The sequence below is a fragment of the Chrysochloris asiatica genome, unplaced genomic scaffold (genome assembly GCF_000296735.1).
Source record: "Chrysochloris asiatica unplaced genomic scaffold, ChrAsi1.0 scaffold00215, whole genome shotgun sequence".
In the NCBI taxonomy this organism is placed as follows: Eukaryota; Metazoa; Chordata; class Mammalia; order Afrosoricida; family Chrysochloridae; genus Chrysochloris; species Chrysochloris asiatica.
Genome location: NW_006408733.1, coordinates 1,570,583 through 1,583,702, shown reverse-complemented (window position 1 = coordinate 1,583,702; position 13,120 = coordinate 1,570,583). Strand labels below are relative to the sequence as shown.

The 13,120-nt window shown below is 44.5% G+C and overlaps 1 protein-coding gene across 1 annotated transcript in view; it reads right to left on the bottom strand.

Moving 5' to 3' along the window:
- FSTL4 (follistatin-like 4) overlaps positions 1 to 13,120 on the bottom strand; it is a 676,535-nt gene that overhangs the window by 404,762 nt on the left and 258,653 nt on the right. The window contains exon 3 of the mRNA XM_006872911.1: positions 306 to 319. Within this exon, the coding sequence (XP_006872973.1) occupies positions 306 to 319 (14 nt within the window). The remainder of the gene's footprint in view (positions 1 to 305; positions 320 to 13,120) is intronic.

Here is a 13,120-nt window from a genome sequence, read left to right as displayed (position 1 = left end):
ATATATATATAATACATACATTTATATGATGCATCTATGGAGTGGGCAGTATTGATCAGAAGAAGAATATATTGTATTTGTCAAAGTATTAGGGGTTGTTAGTAGGAAAAAAAATATGAAGTTCATTAATTCAGGAATACATGTATGTGCAGGTCACTAAGATATAGAGAAATCAATATGTGAGCAGGGAAGGAGATAGTTCTAGTGGAAACTGCAGAAACTTTACATTCATATGATCTCAAAAGTGGGATGAGTGAAGAACACAGTGGGTGTTTGCCTAAGTAAAGGTTTCAGTGAGAGCTGACTCATTCTGATTGCTCTGGCAATGGGGCTCTCACCTCATGGTAATTACATTATAATGAGGGAAACCACATGCAAATTAAATAAACTATATTTAGAGGTAAGGTGGTAAGGTGGAGGGTCAGAGAAAAAGAGGAAGGCCCCAGTGAGATGGATTGGCAATATGGCAGCATCACTGGGCTCCAGCATGGCAACAATTGTGAGGTTGGCCCAGGACCGGACAGTGTTTCTTTCTGTTGTACACAGGGTTGCTATGAGTCAGTACCAATTCAATGGCACCTAACAACAACATATTTAGAGGATGAACAAAACTGGTCTGGTTAGCTCCACCTAGGGGAAGGTCTGATGGGAAGTTAGGAAATATTTGAGCTGCAGGCAAAGAGTGAGCATACATTATATATATACGAGGGGCACGGTCAGCTTACATGCTCAAGAATGTTTGGGACCTCACACACCTGTTATTTCTCCTGCCCACTTTGGTGGTAATCATGTAGATGGTACCATCATGTTCTTGTGACGCAACATCGTCTTTCTCATTCCAACTATTCTGGGCAACACTGCCTAGAAGGAAACATGGACAAGAATATGGCAAAGCCCAACGTCTGTTCTCCTGGGATCAAAGGTCTGGGACCAGAGTGATGCTGCCATTGGGCCTCTTCTCCAAGTCCTTGTTAACAATCAGGGAGCTTGAACCTCTGGGAGGGTGCGGGTGGGTGAGAAGACAATGGGAGTAGAACAAGAGTGTTGAGATGCATATTGCTTTTTATTTTTCTAGAACTCTGTGAGCCCTTTGAATATATTACCTATTGAATTTAAATAAGACATTCTTTTGAGAAGTCTTCTGACATGATGAGGCTCAGTTCTGTCAATATTTGGTTACTCCTGAGGCCAGGAGTTTCTACTTTAAATCAGTCCAATAGCAGTATCAGGCCTCTGGCTGAAGCAGGGGAATATCACATTTAATTTTTTTCTTTCAGCATTACCAGGTGAGAAGTTGATTGTCCCAAAGGAAATAGCTCAGGATTGCTTGGCCTTAAGAAAAGTTGAAGTAAATAGACCACTTTTCCTCATCTCTTCTGCTTCTGGAAATCTTCAGGTATGAACTCACCGGACACCTTGGTAGAGTTCCTTCCCTCTTGGGGCCCTACTTTTCTCGCCTCTAAAGCAAAGACTTAGAATGAGAGGTTTTCTAAGCCCCAGCACTAACATGTTGTTGCAGTCCTGGTGTGGTGCTGTGGGCTAATGCATCAGACTGCAAAGTCATTTGAACTGCAAGGTTGGTGGTTCAAGCTCACCAGCTGCTCCTTGGAAACCCTACACAGTGTCGTTAGGGGTCAGAATCAACTCAGTGGCACTTCACAACAACAGCAAGTGCCATTGAGTTGGGATCTGACTCATAGCGAGCCTGTACAGGGTTTCCAAGGAGCAGCTGGTGAGTTGGAACTGCCGGCCTTAATGGCCCAAACCGACGTTGCAGTTTACCGCATTAATTGGCAGCGCCACACCAGAAGTCCAGCATTACATGACTGCACAAATAATGTCACTGTGCAAAGCTGGTGCATGTGTGGTGGTTTTCCAGGCCTGCAGACAGACATACTGGTGGAGCAGGCTGGGCCATGTGCCTAAGGGGCATGCACCCACTCATCCCCAACCAGACACTGGCAGTGCTAGACATTTCTCCATTAGGAATCCACTCCTAGGGGACTTAGATACTGATCTATTGGAGCTCTGGTAGCATAGTGGTTATGAATCGGGCTGCCAACCACAAGATCAGCAGTTCAAAACTTCCAGCTGTTCCATGGGAGAAAGATGAGGCTTTCTGCTCCTGTAAAATTTTATAGCCTCGGAAACCTTGTACAGGGTCGCTATGAGTCAGAACCGACTCCACAGCACATAACAACAACAACAACTATTAGCTCTAAGTATATATAGATTGCTTTTTTTCCATTACTTTATATGGATCATGAAGTCCTTGGGTGACATAAATGGTTTTTGCTTGTCTACTAACCTACGTGTTGTTGGTTGGAACCTGCCCAGCAGCACTGTGGAAGGCAAGTTTGACAATGTGCTTCTGTAAAGTTCGCAGCTCAGAAAGCCGGATGGAGTCGTTCTATTCTGTAACACACAAGGATGCCATCCATGATGGGTTTGGGTTTTTTAATTCCTTTGTTGTCTAGGCTAACTGGAAAGCAGAGTTCTGGGGATGAGGGCTATGCTTGGAGAGAAGGGAATGGAAGAGCAATCTTGGCACACAGGCCCCAGGTGGGCGGGCACCCGATGACACAGCTCTGGACACCTGGAGACTACCGAGGGAGAAGAGCACAGAGGTGAGGGGGCACAGTAAGCTTAATCCATTTGAGTGGGTGTGGGTACCTGTAATATGCCTCACCAGCCTATTTGGGGGAGGGGTTTGGCACTTGCTTGTGGGGAGGATCAACATTTGTCTGTTTCTGCTCTAGTCCCACCCTCTCTGCGCCCCAGAACCAGGAGTTATTGTTGTTAAGTGCCGTTAAGTTGGTTCCAAGTCATAGTGACCATATATAGTGTTTCTGTGGAGTGGCTGGTGAGCTTGAACCACTAACCTTGCAGTTCAAATCGACTTTGCAGTTCAACACATTAACCCACCTTGCTACACCAGGACTCCAGGTCTACGACTTGTTGTTGTTGTGAAGTGCCATAGAGTCTATTCCGACCCATAGCAACCCTCTATAGGGTCTCTGAGGAGCAGCTGGTGAGCTTGAACCGCCGACCTTGCAGTTCAAATGGCTTTGCAGTCTGGCGCATTAACAGGAGTAGCCCTAATTAATTATGGGCTGTCCTGGGGCCTTCCATCCACCCCATTTTCAAAGCTACTTGACCAGAGACATCAAATTCATCACCTCTGGCCAAAGATTACCATCTCCACAGCACTAAGAGCCCCAGGATGATTCCCCAAGGGGCTGAGGCACCTTCTTGGAGGCACAATAACAGGACAGTGACAGAACACAACCTCTGAGAGGCTTGGGAAGGGGCAAGGAGGAGAGAAGTCAGTGCAAACTGAAAAGAGCCCAGGCAAGACACAACACATCTTCAGAACCACAGCCCTTAGAAGCCACCATCCAGTAACAGCTCTGCTGGCCCCACCTGGCCCCTCAGGAGGGGAGGTATCCCAGCTGCTGTACTACAGCATGGGGCCTGCCTCAGGGCAACTGGGACCACTCTAGGTTTGATTCCCCCAGAAACAGAAGTTTATTGGGAGGTACTTCCAGGAAGCACTCCTTGGAGGTGGGAAAATGAAACAAGGAGATAAAAAATCCAAAACAGGTGAGCTACTGAGCAGGTTAATGCTGTAGGCAACTGGGGCATAAACTCACTGGGCTCCTCTGGGAGATAAGGTAGAACATGATTCCCCCAGCTGCTCATCCAGCAATCCTCCTTCATCATTAGCTGAAGGCTGGCAAGCACTGTTCCTGCCCTGCGAACTGACGTGATGGAGCCTGTCTTCCTTGCGTCCAGGGAAAGCTTTCAGCTAGAGAAGAGAGTTGTGGTAAGAAGTGTTGGCTGTTCACAGAACAGTGATGGTGATGGGCTAAGGGCAGGCACTGCTGGCATCTGCTATGGTGGCCTGTTGTTGTTGTTAAGTACTGTCAAGTCGGTTCTAACCCATAGTGACCTTGTATAGGGCTTCTGATGAGCTGTTGGTGAGCTTGAACCACCGACCTTGTGGTTCAAACTGACTTTGCAGTCAAGCGCATTAACCCACAGCACCACACCAGGACTCCAAAGATTGTTATTGTTGTTGTTAAGTGCTATGGAGTTGGTTCTGACTCATAGCAGCCCTGTATAGGGTTTCTGAGGAGCAGCTGGTGGGTTTGAACCACCGACCTTGAGGTTAACAGTCCAGTATTAATCCTACAACCCCACATCCGGACTCACTATGGTGGCCTAGAGAAATGCAATTTTCAGAGAGGGATGGTATAAACATCTAGACCGACAGGACAGAGAACCTCTTTCTCTCTGCAACAGAGTGCCCAGGGAAGTCACTTCACTCTGGATTTAAATTGCCAACAAGTGTTGTAGACATTCATTTCAGAGGTGGGCTCAGGCAGTGTTCTGTGGGAGGTAGAAGGAGGCATCTCTTGCAATAGCTCAGATGATGCTCAGAGCTAGTAGTTGTCTTCCAACTGCCAATTGGTTAAGCAGATCAGTCTGTCCACAGGGTAACAGGATCCCAACAACTTTCTTCCTTCTCTTTGGATACAGGGAAGTACAAGACTGCAAATTGATTGCACAGGCATCCTTTTCAGTGACTAATAATTCCTCTTTGTTGCTAATCTTGTAGTTGTGATGTCTCACTGTTAAGTCATTAGAATGAAAGATGCTAAATAGATCTATGTTAGCATGGAGTCAGATCCATTTTTATTGAACTTCCTCTTTTGTGGGCTTTTTTTAAGAGATGCTATGTTGATGTTTTTTGCCTACTTCTATTCATCAAGTCCTGGTGTGGCACTGTGGGTTAATGTGCTGGACTGCAAAGCCATTTGAACTGCAAGGTCAGCAGTTCAAGCTCACCAGCTGCTCCTTGGAAACTCTATACAGAGTCACTATGGGTCAGAATCACCTTGACAGCACTTAACAACAACATTCATCAAGATTAGCAGGGAAGTCTTTGTCTATTTTTGACTAGTGTCAATAAAAACATCTCTGGTAAAACCAAATATAACACAGCAAGAGTGTCATTTACTTATTTATTTTTTAAAAAGTAACACTCATGGAGTGGTATATCATCCTGAATCCTGACACAAGGGAGAAGAAAAAACATAAAGGAATTTTCCTGTTTTGAAATGGACATCTGGCCGTAATCCAGCAGAGGCATCTGTGCTACAACTTCCACCCCACCCCAGTCAAAGGATCCCAGAATTTCAGAAGAAAAGGGCTCAATCAGGTTTACACAGTATTATGGGTTGACTTGCGTTCCTAGCCCCACAGATACGCTGCTCAACTCCTAAGCCCTGGTAACTGTGTGGTGACCTTGTTTGGAAACAGAATCTTTGCAGATGTAATTGGCTAAAATGAGATCATACTGGAGCCTGGGCATATTGGAGTACAATCTGACTGGTGTCCTAATACAAAGAGAAGAAGCACAGAGACAGAATCAGAGGGAAGATGGTCATATGAAGGCCGAGGGAGTGAACATATGCTGCTTCCAGCCAAGGAATGCATGGGGCTGCCAGAAGCTGGAAGAGACCGGAAAGATCTTTACCTAGACTCTAGGTCCTAGAGCCTTGGGAGAGAGCATGCCCTGACAACATTCTCATTTCAGACTTCTGACCTCCAGAACTGGGAGAGAATAAATTTCTGTTATTTTAAGCTATCCCATTTGTGATAGTTTGTTACACAGTCCTGGTAAACTAATACATATAGTAACCAAGACAAAATACTTATTAAATCTACATTATACAATAGACACAACATCATCAGTATCTCCAAATTTTATACACTATTTCAGTTATTTCTATGTGCAATTGTGCACATAGTACCTTCTTTAAATCAAAATAGCGTATGTTATTAAATGTGAACAAAAACACATTTTAAGTCAAAATTATTTTTTAAGTTTTTATTGTGAATTGAGTGATAGTTTACTTGGGAGAACATCAGTTTTACACTCATCATTTCATTGCATTGATTACAATCTCCTCCGTGCATCATCATTCAGCAGTATTTTTTGCTTCTATTCCCTCTGTTCTTTTTTTTTTTGAATGTACACAAAAACACTCAAAAATATATAATCACTTAAACAACCCAAGGATGGGTGCAAAGGAGGGTAGAATCTCCACTGAGTAATATCTAATCTGTCTGGGTAGGGCTGATGAAAGGAGATGTGGATAGCATTCACGTGGTACAATAGTGAATAATTGCCATCAGGACTGACTGCGAGGGTTGGAAATGTAAAGGTGGATGTTTTGTAGCAAAAGGAGGGGAGTGATTGACTTTGCAGTCCAGGAGCGGATGTCCCTGAGACCATCAAGGGAGAAAATCGGAGTGCGGGACCCTACCCAGAGAAACAGTGACACCAGATACGAAGGCAGAGACGATGATGTGGAAAGATGGAGCGGCAGGGGACTCAAGACCCAGAGAGGGATAGGGGCTGTGTGCTGATGACCAGGGGGCAGGCTTGCAGAGTATACCCTTTGGTTGGTTGATGATGCATGGAGGAGATTGTAACCATGGCAATGAAATGTTATACGATAGGATGAATATAAAGCTAATGTTCTCCCTTGTAAACGATCACATAATTCACAATAAACATTAAAAAAAACCCAAAAACAACCAGAGGACACAGTCTGCAAGCCTGCCTCCTGGCCAACAGCACATAGCCTATCTCTTTCCATGAGTCTAGAGTCTTCAGCTGCTCTCTCTCTCCATGTCCTCATCTCTGCCTCCTTCTCTGGTGTCACTGCTTCTTCAGATAGGGTCCCACACTCTGGTTGTGCTCTTCTCCCTTGATGGTCCTCTGCTCTTGGACTGTAAGATTAACTACTCACCCATGTTTGATACAAAACTTCTACTTTTACAATTGTGACAGTTGAAATTAGTCATGAAAATTAGTATTCATTATTGATGAATACTATTGAATGATTGACTAGATTGAGATTGAATGATTGAATAGATTGAGATTATTGAATCTCATCTCCATCTGTTTTCACCAGACCCATTTAGACAAGACGAAAAGTATTCAGTGGGGATTCTACCTTCCCTCGCACATTCTGAAACTAAACTAACTCTTGAAAACTTATAAGCCAGTCATTTTTTGCCTTCATAGCTCCCCCAATTTTAGGTAGCCAATGTCTAAATTGCCCGTCCCTATCAACCCTGTATACAGAGGGGATAGGATTGATACTTGATGTGAAGACTCTTTCCCTCTCAGTTGGTATTTTGAGCTACTACATCTATAAGTATAGGTCAAGTTCATCAAATTGTAGCAATTTACACTTGTTTCCTTTATCAATTATTTTTATCTTCCTCTAGTCAAATTTTGATCCTCAAGTCATCGAAGTAGGTTAAAGGGGTACTATCTGCAAATTTGGGAGTTCTCATATGTTTCCCCTTACTTCATATCAGCTGGACGCTTCACTCTCAGCTCTAGCCTCCCATGGCTATGTCCTTGTTCGTGGGCTCAGGTGTCCCCAGGTCTCACCACACTTTGGTGAGATTTTTTTATAAAAAGAAAATATTCAAGGATTCTGTTTATCAGAAAACTGATATCTCTAAATATACCTGCAGAAACATCATTCTTGCTCCCTATGGACCACCTTCCTTTGCACCTATCCTCAACCTCCTTTGTAGCATGTCTTCTGCACAACAAATTGTGTTCATAAGGTAAGTGTGACATTCTAATTAGAAAACAAACATGGGTGGTGGAGTCTAAATATGGAATTTAGATTTCCTTAAGGTCCAAAAATATCTAATAGTTTCTAGCTGAGAGTTTTCCAGGTGGGAGAAATTGATAAGGGGAACTCAGTTCTTAATTTTCCTCGAAGAAAAAATTGCAACATTTAAGGACTCCCATCTGGGAAAGGAATCTTCAACCTTGGACTGAGTTCTCACTTTCTTGTTTTGGATCACTCATTCGCACTGTTGATAGGTCCCCAGTCCCATATGCTACTGTATATGATCCTCAAAGCCATCATCTAAGGAGAGGCCAATTCCTGCTGGAATGGGGGACAAGTGTTCTGATGATGTTCTCTGAAGTACACAATGCTTAGACATCTCTTCGTTATGAAATCCAGCCCCTCTGTGGGCTAGACCTGATGTTCTGAAGGGAGTACAGACTTGTTCAGTCAGCAGGGCCCCAGCATTGGATGGCAAATTACTGTTCATGGGGACCCTCCAGCCTATCTGAGGACCCATCCCTGCACCTTTGTACAGATTCCAACTAGACCCGTTAGGCCCAGGTCAGGCTTTTTTTGGTCCTTGGGTTTTGCATATATCAGCCTTTCTTCTCTCTGCTCAGGACACCCTCCTTGCTTCATTGCCTTAGATCAGGAGTGGGGTACATCTGGCCTGTGGGCCGTATAAGGCCCACAAAATCATTTGGTCTGGCCCTGCTGAGGAAACTGCAGTTCAGCCATCATATTGGTGGTGGTTATGTGTCATGGCATTGGTTCTGACTCATAGTGACCCTGGACAGGGTTTCTGAGGCTGTAAACGGAAAGCCTCATCTTTCTCCCATGGAACAGTTGATAGTTTAGAACAGCTCAATTTGAGGTTAGCAGCCTGAATTGTAACCATTACCATACCAGAGCTCCTTAGCCATCGTATTGTTGTCGTTGTTGTTAGGTGCCATCGAGTCGGTACCGACCCATAGCGACCCTATGCACAGCAGAACGAAACACTGCCTGATCCTGGGCCAGCCTCACTACTGCTGCCACGCTTGAGTCCATTGATGCTGCCATTTGGCCAATCCATCTTGTTGGAGGTCTTCCTCTTAGAAGTAAGTTAATGAAAATGTTTGACTGAATATAACAGGCTAGTTTTTAAGCTGATAATTTTGTATGGCCCCTAAATGATGTTATAAATATTGGCACAAACAAGGTTCCCCACTCCTGCCTTAGACCCTCACTGAAGGGACCCTGATGACCCTGTAGTATAAGCATTAGATTGCTAACCATAAGACCAGCAGTTCAAACCCACTGGTTGTTTCCTGGGAGAAAGATGGAACTGTCTGCTCCCATAAAGATTTACAGTCTCAGAAACCCTGTATAGGGCCTTTAGGAGCCAGAATCTACTCAATGGCATGGCTTTGGTTTGGGGTTTTTTGGCTTACAGTTTCAACATCACTTCATCTGAGATATCTTTTCTACCTCTGCAGGTTGGGATGAGGGTCCTGTGCTGTATCTTCTCCAGCACCCCTTGTTTTCCATGTCCTCCTTATACTCCTGATGCTCCTCATTCCTCAGTTGCCCCAGGTGAATGGAGGCCAATTGTGTTTTGGAAGGCTGATTGCAAGCTTTAAGGCCCCAAGCACTATACAATACATTAAAAACACTAAACACATTATTAGGCCAATTAACTGGGATGTTCCATGAAATCAAATCTCCAAACCAAGGAGCCAAATTCTATGAGGTGCTTGGTTGTACACAAGAAGCCTCAGCAGCTACTCTTTTTATTGTTGTAAATACATCAACCACGGGTTTTTTTTTTTTGTTGTTGTTGTTGTTGTTGTTTTGCTGTTTTGCTAAGAAGCATTGTGTTCAGTCTCTGTTCACTCTCTGCTCTTCTCAGTTCCATTCTCTGTACTTCTCTCCCTCTTGCTAAGATGATGTTGGACCTCCATGGCTACCTGCCCTAAGCTCTGGAATCAGACTGCTGGAGCTCTGGGACCCTCAATTTACCTCTTTGCTCCACGGGAGAAAGATGAGGCGTTCTGCTCCTGTAAAGATTTACAGCCTCGGAAACCCTGTACAGGGTCGCTATGGGTCCAACTGACTCGACAGCACTTAACAACAACAACAACAGTCCAGCCTAAGGAGTCCTGGTGTGGTGCTGTGGGCTAATATGTCAGACTGCAAAGTTGTTTGAACTGCAAGGTTGGTGGTTCAAGCTCACCAACTGCTCCTTGGAAACCCTATACAGGGTCGCTATGGGTCAGAACCAACTTGACAGCACTTAACAACAACAAGTCCAGCCTTAAGGGTCTCAGAGATGACAGGGGGTGAATATGGAGCAGGGCGTTAGGTGGAACTGTCCTTGGAATGACTCACTCCTTTCCCAGACACATGGCCTTTCCTGGCTGTTAGCCACATGAGAAAGTGAGGTGAGCATATATGAGGTCTTAGGCAGCCCTCTCATTATTCCACTGAGCCCCTGGCATCCCCTTCACCAGCTTCCATTTCTGTCCCAGGAAGGAGCACAAGATATCTGATTGTCCCAAGTGCCATGTTTTACCTCCACACTTTCCTTCTGCTGCCACTGACCTGGCAGCAAAGAGGGAGAGGAAGCCTCAAGCTGGGTAAAAAACACAGATGCGTTCCCACCTAATATGGATTGAATCCTGTCTTCCAAATGCATGGCAACTTTGTAACATGCAATTATCCTTCATGCAATGATCTGAGGTCGTTATCCTGCATGTTGTAAGTCCTCACTTCCATGATGTTAATGAAGCAAGATTAGAAGCAGTTGTGAGATGAGGCAGAGAACAATCTACAGAATTAAGCCATATCTTGAGTTGATCTCTTTTGAGATCAGAGGAACCTTAGTACCACCAAGAAAGAAGAATCAGCAGGGAGCATGTCCTTTGGACCCAGAGTCCCTGAACTGAGAACCTTCCAGGCCCAGAGGAAGATTGGATTGATGTCAAGACACACAAAGATGCTGAAAGGATACAAGGGCCTTCCTCCAGAGAGAAAACATTCTCCTAGAGCCAGTGCCCTGGATTTGGGTTTCTAACTTCCCAAACTGTGAGAGATCATATTTCTGTCTGTTAAATCCACTGACTTGTGTGTGGTACCTCTGCCACAGCAGTATTAAAGGACTAAGATACCACCACATGTCCACTCTCAAATGACGTACACATAAAGGCTTAGCAATCCTGATGCTGTTTTAATTTCATTTAGTTTTCATATTCAAGTTGAAGAACAAGTCTGATATCTTTGGACATGGGAGGTACCACCTACCTTTGAAAATCAGAGAAGGGGAGGGTCATTCTGTGGGAAGTCTGTGAGGGACGTCTGTGAGGGACAAGTCTGAATGCATTCATGCCCTATCAGATTGCCACCATAGGCATCAGAGTGGATCCTGCCTTGTCCAGATCTGCCCCCTAATGCTCCTATCTGCCCCAGCACCTGGTCCCAGTTCTGGGGTGTGGTGTTTCAGCCACGACTTCTATCCAGGGATCACAGAGATCCTTGAGGTATCAGTACCCTCCTGAGAAGAAACCCTGGAACCTGTCCTTTCATGGGAACCTCTCCCCTTGTGATCCAGTCCTATCCTAAAGTCCTCCAAAAGGTTCCCATTTCTGTGCAGGTCCCTCACAGGACCATTGCATTATGGGACCACTGCTCTGGGTTTCTCTGAGATGCATCTGCATACCACTGATCTCCTCTCTGGCCAGGGACCCAGGTTCCAGGCCTGGCTTTGGGCCTCTCCAGCTATGTGACCCAGCACATCCTGTTCCCTCCCTGGACCGTAGTCTCTTGTGCTCTTCTCACCAATGATTGATCCATGGAGCAGCTGGGGGTGGGGTGTCAGTTGTTGTTGTTGTTATGTGCTGTCGAGTCGGTTCCGACCCATAGCGACCCTGTACAGGATTTCCGAGGGTGTAAATCTTTACGGGAGTAGAAAGCCTCATCTTTCTCCCGTGGAGCAGCTGGTAGTTTCGAACCGCTGACCTTAAGGTTCGCAGCCCGATTCGTAACCACTACGCTACCAGGTGTCAGTAGGCACATGGAAAAGAATGCAAGTCTACAGTGTTAGGATCATTTCCTTTTTAACTTTCCTGGATCCACTTGACCCTTTGTTATCCTGGGCTACCCACCCATGTCATGAGGTCACCTGTGTACTATTTATCAGATCAGCAGGAGATGAAGCATGAATAGTAGTAATGGCTAACGTAGAATGGGGACAGAGTGCTAAGCATTGAGGTCGGTGCAGCATCAGCCCCCATTACAACTAAGAAATCTTAGACCCTATGCTCCTCTGTCAGTTTGTTGTACTGTGGTGGCTTGTGCGTTGCTGTGACGCCACCAACATTTTAAATACCAGCAGGGTCATCATGGTGGACGGGTTTCAGCAGAGCTTCCAGACTAATATAGACTAGGAAGAAGGAGAAGTGAGTCACTTCTGAATGGTTAACCACACAAAACCTTAGGAACAACATCAGAACATTGTCAGATATAGTGCCAGAAGAAGTTAAGACCCTCAGGTTGGAAGGCACTCAAAATATGACTGGGAAAGAGCTGCCTTCTCAAAGTAAAGTTGACCATAATGATGTGGATGAGTAAAGCTTTTGAGAGTTTCATTTGATAATGGGACACAACTCAAAACGAAAAGAAACAGCTGCAAACATCCATTAATAATTGGAACATGACGTATGAATCTAGAAAAACTGGAAGTCATCAAAAATGAAAAGGAATGCATAAAGATTGATATACTAGGCATTGTTGTTGCTGTTAAGTGTCATTGAGTCAGTTCAGACTCATAGTGACCCTGTATAGGGTTTCCAAGGAGTTGGCTGGTGAGTTTGAACCACCAATCTTCCAGTTCATACCAACCTTTCAGTCTAGCGCATTATCCCTCAGTGCCACACCAGGACCTCTATCCTAGGCATTAGTGAGTTGAATGGATGGGTATTGACTATTCTGAATCAGAAAACCATGTGGTTTACTATGTCAGGAATGAAAAATTAAAGAGGAATAGTACCACATTTATCATCAAAAGAACAAGTCTTGACATGCTATCTGTCTTGAAGTACAATGCTGTCTGTGATAAGATAAAATCCATATGCCTACAAGGAAGACCAGTTAATACCATTATTATTCAAATTTACACACAAACCATTAAAGCCAGTGATGATAAATTTGAAGAATTCTACTAACTTCTTCAGTCTAACATGATCAAACTTGCAATTAAGATGTATTGATAATTACTGATAATTGGAATATAAACACTAAAAACAAATAGGAAGGATCAGTAGTTGGAAAATAGGGCGTGGATGATAAAAACAATGCTGGAGATCGCATGCCAGAATTTTGCCAGACCAGTGACTTATTTTGGAGTACTGGTGTGGATAAACACTGGAATGCTAACTGCAAGGTCAACAGTTCATGCCCACCAGCCACTC